We start from the raw sequence: 16,301 nt of genomic DNA, 5'->3' as shown, positions 1-16,301 counted from the left end.
GCAAACAGGGCAGCTATCAAACGATGCAGGCTGCTTTAAAACTCCACGTCTTCCTCTTCTTTTCTCTCGTGTTCCTTTCTTTCTTCTCTCTCTCTTTCTGTCATTCTCTCTCTCTCTCTCTCTCTCTCTCTCTCTCTCTCTCTCTCTCTCTCTCTCTCTCTCTCTTGCTCTCCTTCCCTGCTCCCTGGCCATGCTGATGATTGACGGCCTGAGGGTTTTAATGGGCACTGGAGAGCAGAAGCTGAGGTCGGGGTTGCCATGACAACTAGGAGAAGGGGCCTTTTGCTGCTGCTTCACCTGAATACTGTGGAGGCTCGTTGGCTGGCTGAGGCAGGCAGCCACACACACACACACACACACACACACACACACACACACACACACACAAATGCTCACCACACATACTTCCATGCCTGCAGCACCTCTTCCATTCACTCGTCCTCCTCTCCGTGAGATGCTGTGCCACCCATCCAAGCATCTTCTTTCTCTCTGCTCATCCTCTTTTTCTCCCTTATTGCCTTTGTCTGTTTTCTTTGTTGCTGCTGATCTCTCCAGTGCTCTCAGAAACGCCACAGCTGGTTAACCGGGTATACTTTGTGGATGTGCATGAAAATATCCTGAATTTAGCCTATTGTTTCTGCTGACGTCTTTGAGTCAGCCCAGGCTGCTCTCTGGTTGGAAAAGGATGAATCACATCACCAGCTGTGTCTCGGTTCCCAGTTCAGTTTTTGTTGGGTCTTTTTTATTCATTTATTTTTTTGTGACATAAATGTGAGACAAAGTTGGTCCCTCCGTAGAGCTGGTTTCACACATTTTCATTATGTCCTTTCTGCTATAGCGGTTCACAATATAAGTCTTAAAATAAAAACGCAGACATCATTCAAAGTAAATGGATTAATTTGAAAGGACGGCCGTGCCACAGACTAGGAAATAATCAGCAGCTACTGAAAAGAGCAGCATCTCATTTTCACACTTCACACAGTCCATCTTGACTCTAAAAAACATGTTTATCTTTCAATAATTATTACCAGACCTCACAATGGACCCACACAGATCAGGGCAGGTAATAACACAGCAACCCAAGGTCTGCAGAGAGAGAGAGAGAGAGCCTTCCCTTTAGGTTGTAAATCATTTGGACAGGGCTCGGGTTGGGTTCAGGTGGGGTCTCAGTAATGAGAACTCATGGTTCATGGTTTAAGAGTTAATAGTAACAATTAGGGCACAGATTCACTCTAAAAACAATAAAATAGTTCCTCTATTAATACATAGATGTAATTTTTGATGACAGTTGTTGGGAAAGAAATACCTTTTGTCACTAGGTCCTAATTAAATTCAGTGTGTCACATGAAGCATCTCAGGGTGTGCCGTTCATGAATGTTTGTGCTGATATGAATTTGTCTGCTAAAACAGATTCTCGTCTGACGCTGTCTCTGATTTGCCTCATTAATCCAGCAAGCAGATATTATTAAAACAGTATTTTAGCGTTTAGCGTGCAGACAGACGCTGTCTTTAGTGATCTCTGATTGAGAATGGTTTATAAACACAACCTGGATGTATAAACACACGCTAGTGTTGTTAGAGCCTGCTATGTTTATGAATGGTGTTGGAAGGCAGCTCTATGTGCCACCTCCCCACCCACTCTGACCAGTTATTAAGAAAAGCACAAACAACTGAAGGAGGAGTGACAATGATGACGTTTGGTTCTGCTGCTAATTTGACATCATTTTCACATAGAGGCGTAGTTTTTTCACTTAAAAGTCAACTTTCCTCATATGTTTAATACATTAGCAATGGTTTCTAGTAGGTTTGAATGCCTTGTAAGTCGTTCTCTAGGGGGGAAAAGCTCTGGTGCACCTGTTTGAGAACATAGAAATCAGCTGGAGAGGTCTTACATCTGATATTTGGAGATCTCGCCTTTGATTGGCTAACGCGACTCTACCACTGACTCTGTTTGCTCTGCAACGTTGATGTTTTATCTCCACAAATAACACAAGCCTGGAGGAGTTCTGTTGTGTGGGGGAGCTACTAATGCTAACAGTGGTGCTAACTCTACTTGCCGAGGAGTTATCTGCTGTTTCCTGGACGATAAAGCAACAACAGCCTTCCCCGTCACGAGTCAAGATGGGTGAGTCTGTACATGCTAAGTGACGTAGAGCTGTCAGGCTTTTCTGAACCGAGCGTTTTTCAGAAGCTAATGCAGGAAATAGGAGTAGAATACTGCTGTCACATTCAGCCTGCATGTTAAACTCAGAGTGACTGATCATTTTCAAAAAGAATGTAAGAAATGTACTACTGCAATGCCCTGCTTTCTGGTCTTCCCAAAAAGAGCATCTCAGGCTTACAAATTTTACAAAATTCGGCAGCACGTGTCCTGATGAAGACCAGGAGGCGGGAGCACATGACACCAGTTTTAGAATCATTGCATTGGCTCCCCGTATGTTTCAGGATCAATTTTAAGGTTCTTCTAATGGTTTTTAAGTGTCTTAATGGTCTTGGGCCTTCTTATCTATCAGAACTGCTTTTACAATATGAACCCTCGCGGACTCTGCGCTCCTCTGGCAGGCGTCTCCTGGTCATCCCTAAAGTCAGGACACAAACTCACGGCGAGGCGTCCTTCCAGTGTTATGGCCCTCGCCTCTGGAACGAGCTGCCAGAGGACCTCAGGGCCGCAGAGAACGTTCATGTTTTTAAGTCCAGACTCAAGACCCATCTTTTTAGGTTAGCTTTTATCTAAATATTTACTACAGTTTTATTTCTCGTTTTACATGATTATATTTTATTACTTGCTTTGCATGTTCTATATGATTATATTTTAGCACAGTTTTATTATTTAAATTATTATTTTACAGTCTATGATTTTATTTATTACTTATTTTCTAATTGTTGTCATTTATATTAGCTCTTTTATTACATTTTTACTCATTTTATTCCAGTGTTTCCTCTGTGGGGGCCCTCTGCCCCGGGAGCGGTGGTCGACTGTAGCTTCCTGGGCGCTCTATAGGTGGGGGTCTATGCTCCCCCTCCACTGAGCGCCCTGACTTAGTGTGGAAGACCTGATGCTGCCGGGACAGACGGCTCCTCTGATAGTGTTTCCTTGCGTTACCATACTTGGCTCATCTGGACTCAGCCTAATATAATTTTTACTCGTGTGTGTGTGTGTGAGTCTGTGTGTGTGTGCGTGTGATTGCATATGTTTGTTAATGTTTTTAACCTGTTATGGGAATCTGGGGTCATTTTGTAAAGCACTTTGAATCACACTTTGTTTGAAAAGCGCTTTAGAAATAAAATTTGATTGATTGATTGATTTTGTCAGTGAACCTGAGAATAATCAGACAGTGGGCAGGGTCTAAGCTTTCGTGTTGGCCTCTGTGCTACAATCAGAACAGGCGGGAGTGAGCGTGTAATGAGCCTTCATGGATCAGTTTGGGAAATGCTTCTCGAAAGGGGAACTCACTGGCATACCGGCGTAACCCTTGTATGTTAGTGGCAAACAAAATGGCACACATCCATCATTCCTAGCTGCATAATTGGTGATCTTCTTAGTCCCTACACCCCCAGCAGGTCCCTGAGGTCCAGTGATCAAAGCCTACTGGTTGTGCAGCACCAGGCTAAAGACCAAAGGTGACAGATCATCTGCTGCTGTGGCCCCCAGACTCTGGAACTCTCTCCCCCTGAGCCTGAGATCAGTGGACTCAGTGGTCTCCTTTAAAAAGCAGCTGAAAACTCACCTGTTCAAGCTGGTTTTGGTGTGATCTTCATAATCACCCTCTCCTCGTTCTGATCTCCCCACCTATTCCACCTTCCTCAGGATCCACTGATTTCCCTCTTTCCTGTTCACTCTCTCTCTCTTTCTTTACATTTTTTTAATCACAATTGTCTATTTTGCTCATTTTAAATATATTTTTAATCATTTTCTAAATGCTTTTTTTATATTTTCACATTTTTTGCTTTTGTGAAGCGCCTCGTGATTTTTATCTTGAGAGGCGCTATAGAAATGATATTTTCTTCTTCTTCTTCTTCTTCTTCTACTTCTTCTTCTTCTTCTTCTTCTTCTTCTTCTTCTTCTTCTTCTTCTTCTTCTTCTACTTCTTCTTCTTCTTCTTCTTCTTCTTCTTCCTAATGAGCAGTCTTGTGTGTGGTCTTTATTTGTATCGTATCATATCTGATCCGATCAACCTTTCAGTTTTCTTTAAATCTGTTCTTGAATATCTGTTGAGTTGGATAAATTCTTCTTCACTTTCTGGTCTATTGAATGTCTTTTCTATGCTTACCCACAGTTAAGGTCTGGATCATACTCTGACCTTACGTAGCATGTTTAGTTGGCTGCTGGATACCTCTTGTTACATTTTCAGAGTTCTTTTTCTTCCTGACTCCTTTGCTTCTTCCCTGGTCAATCAGGTGAAATGTTTCTGCTCATGTCAGACTTTTGTAGCATCTTTATATTTTGTTCAGAAGCCCTCTGATTCACCCTTTTGTGTGCGAGTGTGTGCATCCTGCTTCACGGCCCCGGGGCTTGTTAGTTATCGCCTGAGCAGTGCAGGTCAGCCGATGCACGGTGGGATTGGTTTTGATGGGAGCAAATAAAGATCCACTTGCATCGGGGAGGGTATCTGCATATTTTGTGGTGCTGAGTTCATGAGCGGTGGAAATCTGTCACCTTTGTAGCCGTTAGCTCTCCACGGTGAAGGTTGGGCTGTGGTCATAGTTAATTGTAACCAAGTCAGGTTAGTTTAAGGGTTTGCTTGTGAGCATGTGGAGCACCCGTCCTAGATGTTCTCAGAATATTCTCTCAACTTAACTTTCTTGTTCTTCTTTCATTTCAGTCTGACAAATCACTCATGGCCAAATACTGAGTCAACATCAGAAGCAAATCAGAGCAGGAAGAGTCACAATCTCTTCACTGTTCAGAGAAAACAGAACTAGAAACATGTTTAGAGGATGGGAGTGCATGCAGATTAAAAGGCTGTTGCATAAATCAAATAACTTATATCTGATTTCTGCTCATGTCCCAATTTTGAATTCTGTTGCTGATGAAATGTAACAGTACTTGGCTGTGTGCATTTCATGATAGGATTCATCATATTCCCGTCAAGTACTCATAGTAACTCCATTTATTCCAGAGAGTAAAATCACACTTTAAAGTTTTGCACCAAACAATGTCACACCTCCTAATCATTTTGGCACATGCAGGAATATTTTAGCACCTTCATCCTGTAAGTTTTTGTTACTCTTTTTACCAAAAAAAACCTGAGAAAATTAATACTTTTGTGTTTTTTCAGAGTGCAGCCGCTGCTCCCAGTCCAGTGATGGGCAACATGCCACCCAATGACGGCATGCCAGGAGGACCCATGCCTCCAGGCTTCTTTCAAGTAAGAACCTTTGCCTGAGACATTGTCTTCATCAGTCCGCTGTCAACATCACCTCCTGACTGTCTCTCTCACACACTCACACACACACACACACCATTTAGCCTACACTAAGCCCATCCTCCTGTCTCCTCTTCCTTTTTTAGCCTCTTTAGCTGTCCTAATCCTTGTCCAGATGTGTTCCCTTGTCTGCCTCTGCCCCATATGTCCATGAATCGTTGAGTGGTTAACTCCTGCTGCTCGCTGATGCTTTCTACTCAAATAATTTGTTGTCATCTGGTGAATTTTCTGTGTGCATTTAGTTTAGAGGGAGAGACAGTTTGCATTTCCCCCTAGTTCCTCTTCTCTTGGTATTTCTGCTGGTGAGGAAACCTAGTTGGACACGCGTTAAAAATAGAAGTACCTAAACTAGCCTCATCTCCACAGATGTTTGCAACATTGCTGAAGGATAGAGAAAGAATGAATTTTAAATTTTTGTTTAAAATAGGTGTTTTTGTAGCAGATAATTGTTTAAGTGATAGAGCACGTCTGAACTATCAGCCTTCGCTTTGGAAAGTCACAGTTTGAAAAAGTTTGGGTAGAAATTAATACATTCCTGCAAAACATTTCCTTCATTACGGGTATTTTCAGGATAAAAACGCTTAAAAGAGAAATACAAAATCAACCGCTTAAAAAATACAACACGGAGAACAGCTTTGGTCCGGTTCACAGCTAACTTAAACATACGTTTTTAGTTAAATATATAAATACAAACACGAGAGTGTTTTTTTTTTTGTCCTTTTCTTGTAAAACAAATTTGATTTCGTTTAAAGAGCTTTGTATCCCTTTAAGAAAAGACACATTGGTATTCTCACTCCTAAACATATGTATTCCTTGTTAATGTTTCAGTAAAATAACTGGGATAAATTCATCACAGTTGAATTTTAGTTTAATTCATTTCAACTCAGATGAATCTTTGTTTTATTATCACAGATAATGAACCTGTTTTAATTCAAATGTATTTAACTGACACTTTTCAGGCAAAAACAAAATGGACACACATTCATAAGCAGCATCTGGTCTTTATGAATGAGTTAAGCGTATTCAGCTATGCAAAGGAGTAATCAAATAAAGTGTCTCTGCACCACATCTAATGTGAGATGGTGAAAGCTTTTTTATAGCAGGCTGATTGACAGCAGATCATGCAGTGTGCAGTGTGTGTGTGTGTCTGTACGTGCGCGCATGTGTGTGTGTGCTGGGGTCGTGGAGAGTGTTAATGATGTATGAGCTGTGAGCAGGCCAGAGAGAAAACTATCTGATGGTGTTGCATGAGTGACATTGCTTTCCATAAATAGACTGCACAAGGCAGACAGACATGCAGACAGACATGCAGACAGACAGGCAGAGGGGAAGAGGAACTTTTAGCTTCCCTTCCATCCTGTGATATCTCTGGGTAGTCAAACGTGAAGAAAACACAAAGGTGCTGTGGGACCTCACAGTGAAAAGCGCCAAAGACAAACAGCTCCCTCTACACTGACCTCAACACCAGCTTTTCTTAAATCAAGCTGACATCGTTACCAATAAAGCAGCGCGTATTAAAGGTGTCGAATTGCATCATTCGGCTTGAGCTGGAGCTTCTCACGTAGCTTGCTGCTGGAGCTTACGTTCGTTCCTTGGTGGAATAATGGCTGCGATCTGTGCTGAAAGTGCAGGCTACTGAGTTTTCTGCAACACATTCATTCGTTGTAATGAAGGGGGATGCAGATGTAATGAAGGGGGATGCAGATTTCCCTCACCTACATTGTTGGGATTACTCATCCTCCCATCGCTCCTCCTCAGTCACACCGGGGGTGTGGGGCTAAAGTCACTTAGCTGTGGATGTGAGAGTGTGAATGAACGATATGCAGTAAACTGAGGTTTCCTTGTTGTTCAGTCATTGCTCAGTTGAACTTCAGGTCAGTTTTTATTTTCCTCTCTCCGCTGTATGCTCAGCATCCTATTCCATGGCATTTCCTCACTCTCCACACTCCTCTTGTCTTTAAAATGATTGTTTTTTTGTTTATTATTTCACACACACACACACACACACACACACACACACACACACACACACACACACACACACACACACACATACACACACACATACACACATACACACACACACACACACACACACACATGCATACACACACACACACGCATACACACACACACACACACACACACACACGCATACACACACACACATGCACACACACACACACACACACACACACACACACACACACACACACACACACATATACACACACACGCATACACACACACACACACACATATACACACACACGCATACACACACACACATACGCATACACACGCGCGCGCACACACACGCATACACACACACACACACATACACACACACACACACACACACCTCAGGGACACGTGCACACTCACCAACATCTCTGCATGTACTGTCCTTGTGTGGCGTGTGTGTTGCAGAAATTAGTGTCACGGACATCGTGGTAATTAACACAGGTGACCCAAACGTTGCTCTGGATTCTGTCCTGAGAGGGAGGGATGAGGGGCGAAGCTGGGACAGAGGTGCTGAGAGGAGTTTTCTTTCCAAAGGTCCTCTAAAGTTTGATTAATCGTTATGTTGACAACTGTAAAAACCACTGCTATGATTGGATCCATTTATTTAGTCCGTCGTTGATCATTGGCTAAAGGCCTTTAAGGGCAGATACCTTGAAGGAATTTTTTATGAGGCAAAATAAATGTAAAAAGCTCTCAATTTGTCCTTGCCTATGAAAACAAAACAACAACAAACAAACAAAAAACAATGTTCTGTTTGTTTTTATACTTCCATAGACTCAGGCAGTCCAGTCCATCATCACCTCTGAGTTTTAATTATTTTCTGTTAAAAACATTTTCTCACAACTGACTGAGATTTAACGGCTCCAGTATGAGTCACCTCTACACACACAGCGAGCCCTTCCAGTGATACGACTGTACCGCTGTATTTAAAACGTTCTAACAACGGTTCTCCTGAGACGTTATTCCTACAAAAATTAACAAACTTATGTCTCAAATTATATTTTATCAGGACTTCTTGGCCTATTTTGGTTGACATAATACTTGCCTTGATGCTGCATGTCCAACATCAAGTGATGTTAGGACTTTCAGCCCAAACAGTCTGCCAACTAGGGTTGTCACGGTAACCGGTGTAGCGGTAAACCCCGGTAAAAAAGTTGACAATAATAATAACCGTCTTGTTTTTAAAAAACTATATTATCTCTGTGGGTTTACCGTGGCTGCGGTGTAGGCGCGGTGACCCTTACCAGCCACCTTATCATCTGCTGAACTTGCCGGCGGCACATGTGCACTTTGTTGTTTACAACCAAAACTTTCTTGAAGCTAAAGCTGAAATAATGGCCAAAGGAGGAGATGGCAGTGCTCAGGACATTTATTATCCCCCAAAGAAGACAAAGTGGGAAGTACGGGCATTTTTTGGATATTTGAAGAATGCCGAGGGAGTTTATAGAAGACGGCTGTCCTGTTTGCAGCACGTGCAGAAAAAGTGTCTGTGAAAGGCAGCAACGCTTCAAATCTCATGACACATCTGCATGAGCATCACCCACAACTCTACAGTCAACGCAAGGCAAGCTAACGTTAGCGTTTTAGCTAAAATGTGTGATCCGAGGATTTGGGTTGAGGGAGAATGCAACGAGTGGCTATATAAAGCAGGCGCAGCGCCGCTACCTGCATATAAACCGTGTCGCGGACACCCCCATGTTGAAATGGCGCTATGCATTACGGGGCTCCCAGGGGCAGATAAGAGTTGGTCTCTCTCCGAGAATAATTATGAATTTAACGATGATTACTGCCTGATGACATTTTCCCACATCTGCAAAGCTCACTGGAACACAAACCAAGGACAATATTTTCCTGATATAGGATTTATTTTGTTGTCTGAAAATGTAACATGTTTAAAAAAAATACCACCATACTACCGAAAACCGTGATAATTTTGGTCACAATAACCGTGAGGTTAAATTTTCACGCCGTGACAACCCTAGTGCCAACTGGTTGTAAAACATCCAACATGGCCATCACTGTAAACAGAATCTTGTGTCTTTGTGTTTCAACAATAGACACAGAGACTTATCGTCCATCTTTGTATATGTCAACATAACAGTACAAAATAATTTCAAATAAAGTTTCTCGCAACACTTTATAATAAGGGTACCTTTATTAATGTTAGTGCATTATTAAGCATTAATAAACAAAGGATCCCTTTATCAATCAGTGTGTTTACATGCAGCCAGTAACCCTTTTAAAACCCGAATATTCACAATAACTCGGTTCCGCAGGTCCATGTAAACACCGCCAAAAACCCGGATATGCTCATAACCGGGTTTTTAAAAACCCGGTTACTACACCTGGGGTAATCCTTTTCTAACCCGAATGTTTGGTCGTGTAAACGCATATCGGGATACCCCCATCAAAGCGTGTGTTCTGCGCATGCTCTGTTCACAAGGAATCTTGGTCTTTTGAGTAGCGAGACGTCTTTTATGCGCCAGAACACCGGAAGTAAACAACAAGTTGGGAGCAACATGGCGAGTCGCGGCACAGCACCACACTTTTGGAGTGACGAGGAAACTAAAGCGCAAACAAACGCGGTCGCTATCTCTTCTGAACTGGGAAACATGTTGTTGTTTTCACGGATACCGGAACAAGAAGAACCGGAAATGACGCATATTGCGTCTGGACGTAGTCCATACGTCCTGACGCTACCCCAACGTCCGCATTTAAATCGGGTTATTCAAGTTAGGGTTAACTCTTCCTATTTGTGCTTGTAAACGGGTTATTCTGATCAACTCAGAAACCCGAATACCGACCTTAACCCGATCATAACCCGGATATTGGCTGCATGTAAACGTAGTCAATGCTCCCAATATATGGCTGCATTACTTAAAATTAAATAGCTGTTAATACTTCATTTAAAAGTTTATTAACGCTTAATAATGCACTAAGTAACATTAATAAAGTGACCTTTACTGTAAAGTGTTACCAAGGATCATCCTGCACCAGACTAGTGTTGGTAGTTAGTTCAGTTACTACCGTTGACAAACATAAATATCAGAAACATGTGTTTAGCACTGAGTCTGTAAGCGGTGTAAACGTGGAGCGATGCAGACATGCGTCTGGATCAATTGCACAGGAAGGCTTTGATTTCAGTTAAAACCGAAGCTCCCATCAAACCTGGCTGAAGGATCCTGCAGCAAACAGCAGCTAAACAGAAGGACCTAATTCAGGCAGACAGGAGAAGAAATAGAAGGTAATTCATGTGTGTGTGTGTGTGGGGGGGGGGTATACGTTTGGTATATGATCTCCCCCTCTGTAAAAGTCCGTTCCTGCTGCGTCATGGCCTTCTGGGGAGGACAAGAACGGGGGAGATGGTGGTGGTGGGAGTTAATGACAGGGAAGGGAGGAAAAAAGCAGCAGAGGACACTGAGATGTCAGGAGTTTTTCCACAAACAAGGAAAAGGTAAACTGTCCTCTCTAGTTATGTGATCCAGATTAAACCCCACACGTCTCTCCTGGCACGATTCTGCCATATCCATGTGGTAGATCAAAATCAATAATCAAAACGAAAATTATCGGTTGTACATTAGGTCTGTAGACCAGTGGCTTCTTCAGGAATGTCGTTCTTCACCCCACCAAAAACAAAAAGCCCCTAAAAAGCACAACAGAGGTGTTTGGTTAGCAGGTTTAAGATGGGGCTGCCTGAAATCAAAGTTGGAATTAAGATCTTTTTCAGAGCCGACATGCTGCAGGTGCATGGTGAAGGTGTGGTTAATTTATTGTCACTGCTTTTACTTTGCTTACTTCTGCTGAGTCTGAAGATGAATCCTAAATAGAGACATGAAGAACTAGAGAAATAGGCTTTGGGACAACAGTTGTTGAGGGTCAAAGATCTGACCTCACGCCAAAGAGGCCGATTTAGTCTTTCACTCATGTTTTTGGGTTTTATTTTGGTCCACATTTTCTGCAAGCATTTTATTTTTCTATAATAAACCTCATAGAGAGCCGACATCATGGCTTTTACTAGAATATTAGATGTTCCTGATGACCTTTCTACAAGTTATATTTATTTATTTTCTTGTCTTCTAATATCTTTGGATTTTGGAGCTATCTGGAAAATACTTTATTTTAGATTTCTATAAATAAAAATAATCTCAATAATAAAATGATTTATGACTGGAAAAGATATATTGTTATATATTTTGTTTTTGAAGGCCCTGACTCAATTTTAGGACATCTTGGCTTGTCACAGCTGTTTTTTTACACATGAGGATCCTATTTCTGCACAAACTGTGTTAATAAACCCAGTATTAATGATGGCAAGTGATTATTGATGCTAATTCTAAAGTGAAAAGGGTTTTTTATTTTTGTAGTTAACCCTTTTTTACTCTCCATTTGACATTGCAGCAGCAAACATCGTTATATGTTTACATCTATATCACACACAGAGCATGTGGCAGTGTTCTAATGGAGGTTCACATATTTTTGTAAAACACATATTTTATGAAAAATAAAGTCCATGTTGGCATCCCTTGGTGTTCAGCTACCCAAACAGAATCATTGTTTCTTTTTTCTTCTTCACCAGAAACAAGAGAATGTATTTAACCAGAACTTCTCGTGTTAGAAAGTGAAATAACTTGTGCTCAAGCTCTTCTTTAGCCACTTGACATAAGAAACTTAAAAATTTTGTTTGGAAAACCATTATAAAAGTATTTAAAAGACTTTTTCTAGCAGATGTGAAAGAGTACATTGAATCAAATTTTCTAAAGAAAATGATCCAGTTAAGAGTGCTCTGACAGGTCTTCTCACTTTTACTTGAAATGAAGCCAGTGAGCAGAGGGGCCGTCTTTAACTCGTATCGTCACCGCTCATACTCAACAGGACTAAAAATGATTTTTAATGATTCTCCTCAAGTGACAAGTCAATCGTCCGCAGTTGTTTTGTCCTCGTGGATGTCCCCGTCCAGTGTTTGCTGATGCTCATCACTGGCTCATGAAATCAGTTGTCATGGTTAAAGAATGATCTGTAGCCTGTGTGTGTGTGTGTGTGTGTGTGTGTGTGTGTGTGTGTGTGTGTGCGTGCGTGCGTGCGTGCGTGCGTGCGTGCGTGCGTGCGTGCGTGCGTGCGTGTGTGTGTGTGTGTGTGTGAGAGACATCTATCAGCTCAATATATCCAAACTGGAGGTTTTACTACTTTTGAGACAGATGTAAGAAACCAGTTTTGGCACACACACACACACACACACACACACACACACACACACACACACACACACACACACACACACCACACACACACACACACCTGTTGATGGGATGATACACAAATTCTGCAGAGTTCAGATGCATTAATGCCTTAATTATTGTTTTGAAACTGCAGGGAAATGATTTAAATTCTCAACTGAAATAAAAATTTTGCCTGAACTTAAGTGAGTTAACTTTATTTATAAGTGTAGCTCAACTAAACATCTCAATATGTAAAGAAAATACAGAAAAAAGGGTTTGAAACTGTCTTTTTATTTGAGATAAACTAAATGCCGTGTAGTTTGGACATTTAAGAAAAATATCAAAGTGATTTCAAAATACTTTGATTTGCATGATATGTTTACAGAAGTGGATTGTAAAAAGATCAGTGTTGCAATACAGAACTAAATAAACCTCCTGTGGTTCATTTATGCATTAAATAAGCATCAAATCAGACTGGAGTTGCTTCTGTCTTCTTAAAGAAGTCATCATAATCTTCTTAGGATGCAAAATCAGTTTTATGTTCACCGAGTCCAGCATTAACTTATCATTTTACTCAGAAATATTAAATTATACTTTTTGCGTAATGTTTCTTGTTTTGTTCTAGAACCTTGAAGAAAAAAGGAGCTCAAAAAGCACACATCTAAGAAGGACAAGCATGATCCACACGTCAATAGAGAGGAATGAAAACATTACATTAAAGTTTAAGCAGCAACCTTTCATCAGACTAATAAAGTCTGAAAATCTTGCAACCTTTAAAGAAAACACTTTGTTTACATGTTTGCTAATTTTATGTATAATTGTCAGAAAGGTAAAAAATAGACACAAACAAAATCAATCACAATACATTCAATTATTAGACAAAAAGATTTAAAAATGAGTGCTACTAATGTGCCTGTAATAATCAGTGACCCCATGAAGGGATCAGGTTATGGAAGAGCTATCATCCTAACTTCTAGAGCAGGGGTGTCAAACATGCGGCCCGCGGGCCGGATCCGGCCCGCAAGCGGGTTAAATCCGGCCCGCGAGATGGTTGTGAAAACTTTATTTTCATACTTTACAATGTAGAGTGAAAATAAACTTATCTTTGTGAGCAAGTTTCCTCTGTAACGAGTATAAATAAAACAAAGCTGCGCTCAAGGCTCACAAGAACTTGAATCACATCCTGAAGTTGGCTGCCACTCAGGATGTGACTTCTGATATTGATGTGCTGGTGAAAGCTAAAAGATGTAAAGTAAAATGAGTCAAATATACTTGAAGTGCTGCATGAAACTAATCTAGCCATGTGATCAGTAAGCTCTTTGAATCACTACGGAATGTTTTTTTATTGATTTATCAATTTTTATTTATTTCAAATTTTCAAGTACACTTCAGGTGTTGTACGTGTACTATTTTGGATACACTGTCCTCAGGCTCCAGCCTTGTTTTATATTGATTGTATTAAAACAAAGAAAACAATCTGAAGTTGTTTTTATTTACCGGTCCGGCCCACTTGGGACTAGATTTCCCTCAATGTGGCCCCTGAGCTAAAATGAGTTTGACACCCCTGGTCTAGAGGGTCGTTATGTCAGTCAGAAGGACAACAAACAACATAACCACATTAAAATCCACTGAAAATACCATGAAAGACAATATATGGACTAAAAATACATGGGACAGAGTAACAGGTAAAATCTCAGGATCTTTTCAATCCTCATTTTAAGTTTTAAGTGCCGTAGCTCAGAGTGTCACATGCCAACATGCTTTTGAGCTTGAGTCAGTGTGCAGAACTTAGTTAGTAGTTAGTGTTTAGAGCTACTTCTGCATTTTAAGAGACAAAGTCCAAACATTTATCTGAATTTAGGACTTTATTTTTGTCTGTTATTTTAATCAACCTGCCTGTGTTTGCTTCACATCATTAGATACACCTTAAAAGTGTTTAATCTTTAATGAAGTAAATGTCAGTTAAAGCTTCATTATTGCTCTAGATGTTTGCATGAATTTGTACCCTATGCCTTGAGACTTTTGCTCGGTGTAAATCATATAAGAACCATTTGGAATAATGTTAGAACATTTAAATCCCCTCCTATGTATCTATTATGTGTCTTTGTTTAGGGGTGGCGGGGGGGGGGTCACCCCTCCTATATGTGGAAGATGGTGTGTTCCCGTCTCGGAGCTGAAGTGCTGCTGTGGTATATACCATGAGCAAGCAGGAGACCTTAGGCTAGCTACCACTACTCTCTCTGGAATGTTAGCAAGGAATGACAATGAGAGTGTGTGCATGTGTGTGTGTGTGTGTGTGTGTGTGTGTGTGTGTGTGTGTGTGTGTGTGTGTGTGTGTGTGTGTGTGTGTGTGTGTGTGTGTGTGTGTGTGTGTGTGTGTGTGTGTGTGTGTGTGTGTGTGTGCTGTGTTGCTGTTCTTCTGGCTTTGTTTGTTGTGTTCAGTGATGCAGGCTGCTTTGTGCTCTAGGTGTGTGTGTGTGTGTGTGTGTGTGTGTGTGTGTGTGTGTGTGTGTGTGTGTTTGTGTGTGTGTGTGTGTGTGTGTGTGTGTGTGTGTGTGTGTGTGTGTGTGTGTGTGTGTGTGTGTGTGTGTGTGTGTGTGTGTGTGTGTGTGTGTGTCCGGTAGTCTCCTGACAGTTACACACTGCCCTCTAGTGTTAGCTGCTATGAACAGAATCAGAGAAACTCCAAAAAGAGCCGGTAGTCTTCCACGCCTCTCTCCCTCCCTCACCCTCTTAGTGGTCCATGAGGGGCAGCGGTGTGGGTCTTCCTTAAGCTGAAATGAGTGTTGAGGAGGCGAGGGGGTTGTGTTGATGGGCTCGTGGTACTGTGCCAAGCTGTTATCTCCTTAGCCGGGTAGAAAATGATTTTATTAATTGCTTCATTTAACGCTCCCCATGTACCCCCCCCCCCCACACACACACACACACACACACACACTCCCCCTTCCCCTCTCCTACAAATAACATTACACAAGCACTTGCATGCTCACACACACCTCAACCAGCTTGTTGTAAAGCTTGCCCTGCGTACACCTGTGTGACAGCTGAAATGTTCCCGCGCTGTGTTTCTGCAGGGACCTGTAGAGAGAACAGTGCATCCATAAAGGCCATATGCTGGCCCATTCAGATGTAATAGCAGGAAAGCCTCGGGATGCTACGCTCCATTATAGCACATTATAGAGAAAGAAGAAGAGAGGAGCTCTGTGCATGTTTGGATGTGTCCCCATCTGCTGCTGCAGAGACAACAAAAAAACATGTTTTCAGAATCCCACTGTAAAGACTCTGGTCCAATTTAGTGACAAAAATAAGGTCCCCACAAGATAAACTCTTAAATCTGGTGAGATTAGGATTAGATCAAGTTCATAAGAGCTGGAATGATGCATGCTGTGCTTATGTTTACTGTCATGTATGAGTGCGAGTGATTGCAATGTCCTCCTAAAGGGACTAAAGCTCAGTGTGTGCAGAGGAGAACCACACTGCTGCAGTTGGGTCAGTGCAGTCAGACCCCGCAGGGGTGTCTTGTTAGACACACACACACACATATGCATGCACGCTCCCACACACACACAAGGGATGGCTCGGCAACAATAACCTCTGAGGTCAGACAGAGCTAGCGCTGCATTAGCCTCAGTGT

The 16,301-nt window shown here is 41.7% G+C and overlaps 1 protein-coding gene across 2 annotated transcripts in view; it reads left to right on the top strand.

Annotated features, from left to right (window-relative positions):
• Nucleotides 1–16,301, top strand: part of ssbp4 (single stranded DNA binding protein 4) — a 118,583-nt gene that overhangs the window by 79,363 nt on the left and 22,919 nt on the right. For both annotated transcript variants that reach the window (XM_054729990.2, XM_015971526.3), the window contains exon 5: nt 5,280–5,369. In XM_054729990.2, the coding sequence (XP_054585965.1) occupies nt 5,280–5,369 (90 nt within the window). The remainder of the gene's footprint in view (nt 1–5,279; nt 5,370–16,301) is intronic.

Source organism: Nothobranchius furzeri, chromosome 8 (genome assembly GCF_043380555.1).
Source record: "Nothobranchius furzeri strain GRZ-AD chromosome 8, NfurGRZ-RIMD1, whole genome shotgun sequence".
NCBI classification, from domain to species: domain Eukaryota; kingdom Metazoa; phylum Chordata; class Actinopteri; order Cyprinodontiformes; family Nothobranchiidae; genus Nothobranchius; species Nothobranchius furzeri.
Note: the sequence above shows the minus strand (reverse complement) of the source record. Positions and strands in the feature narration are given on the sequence as shown.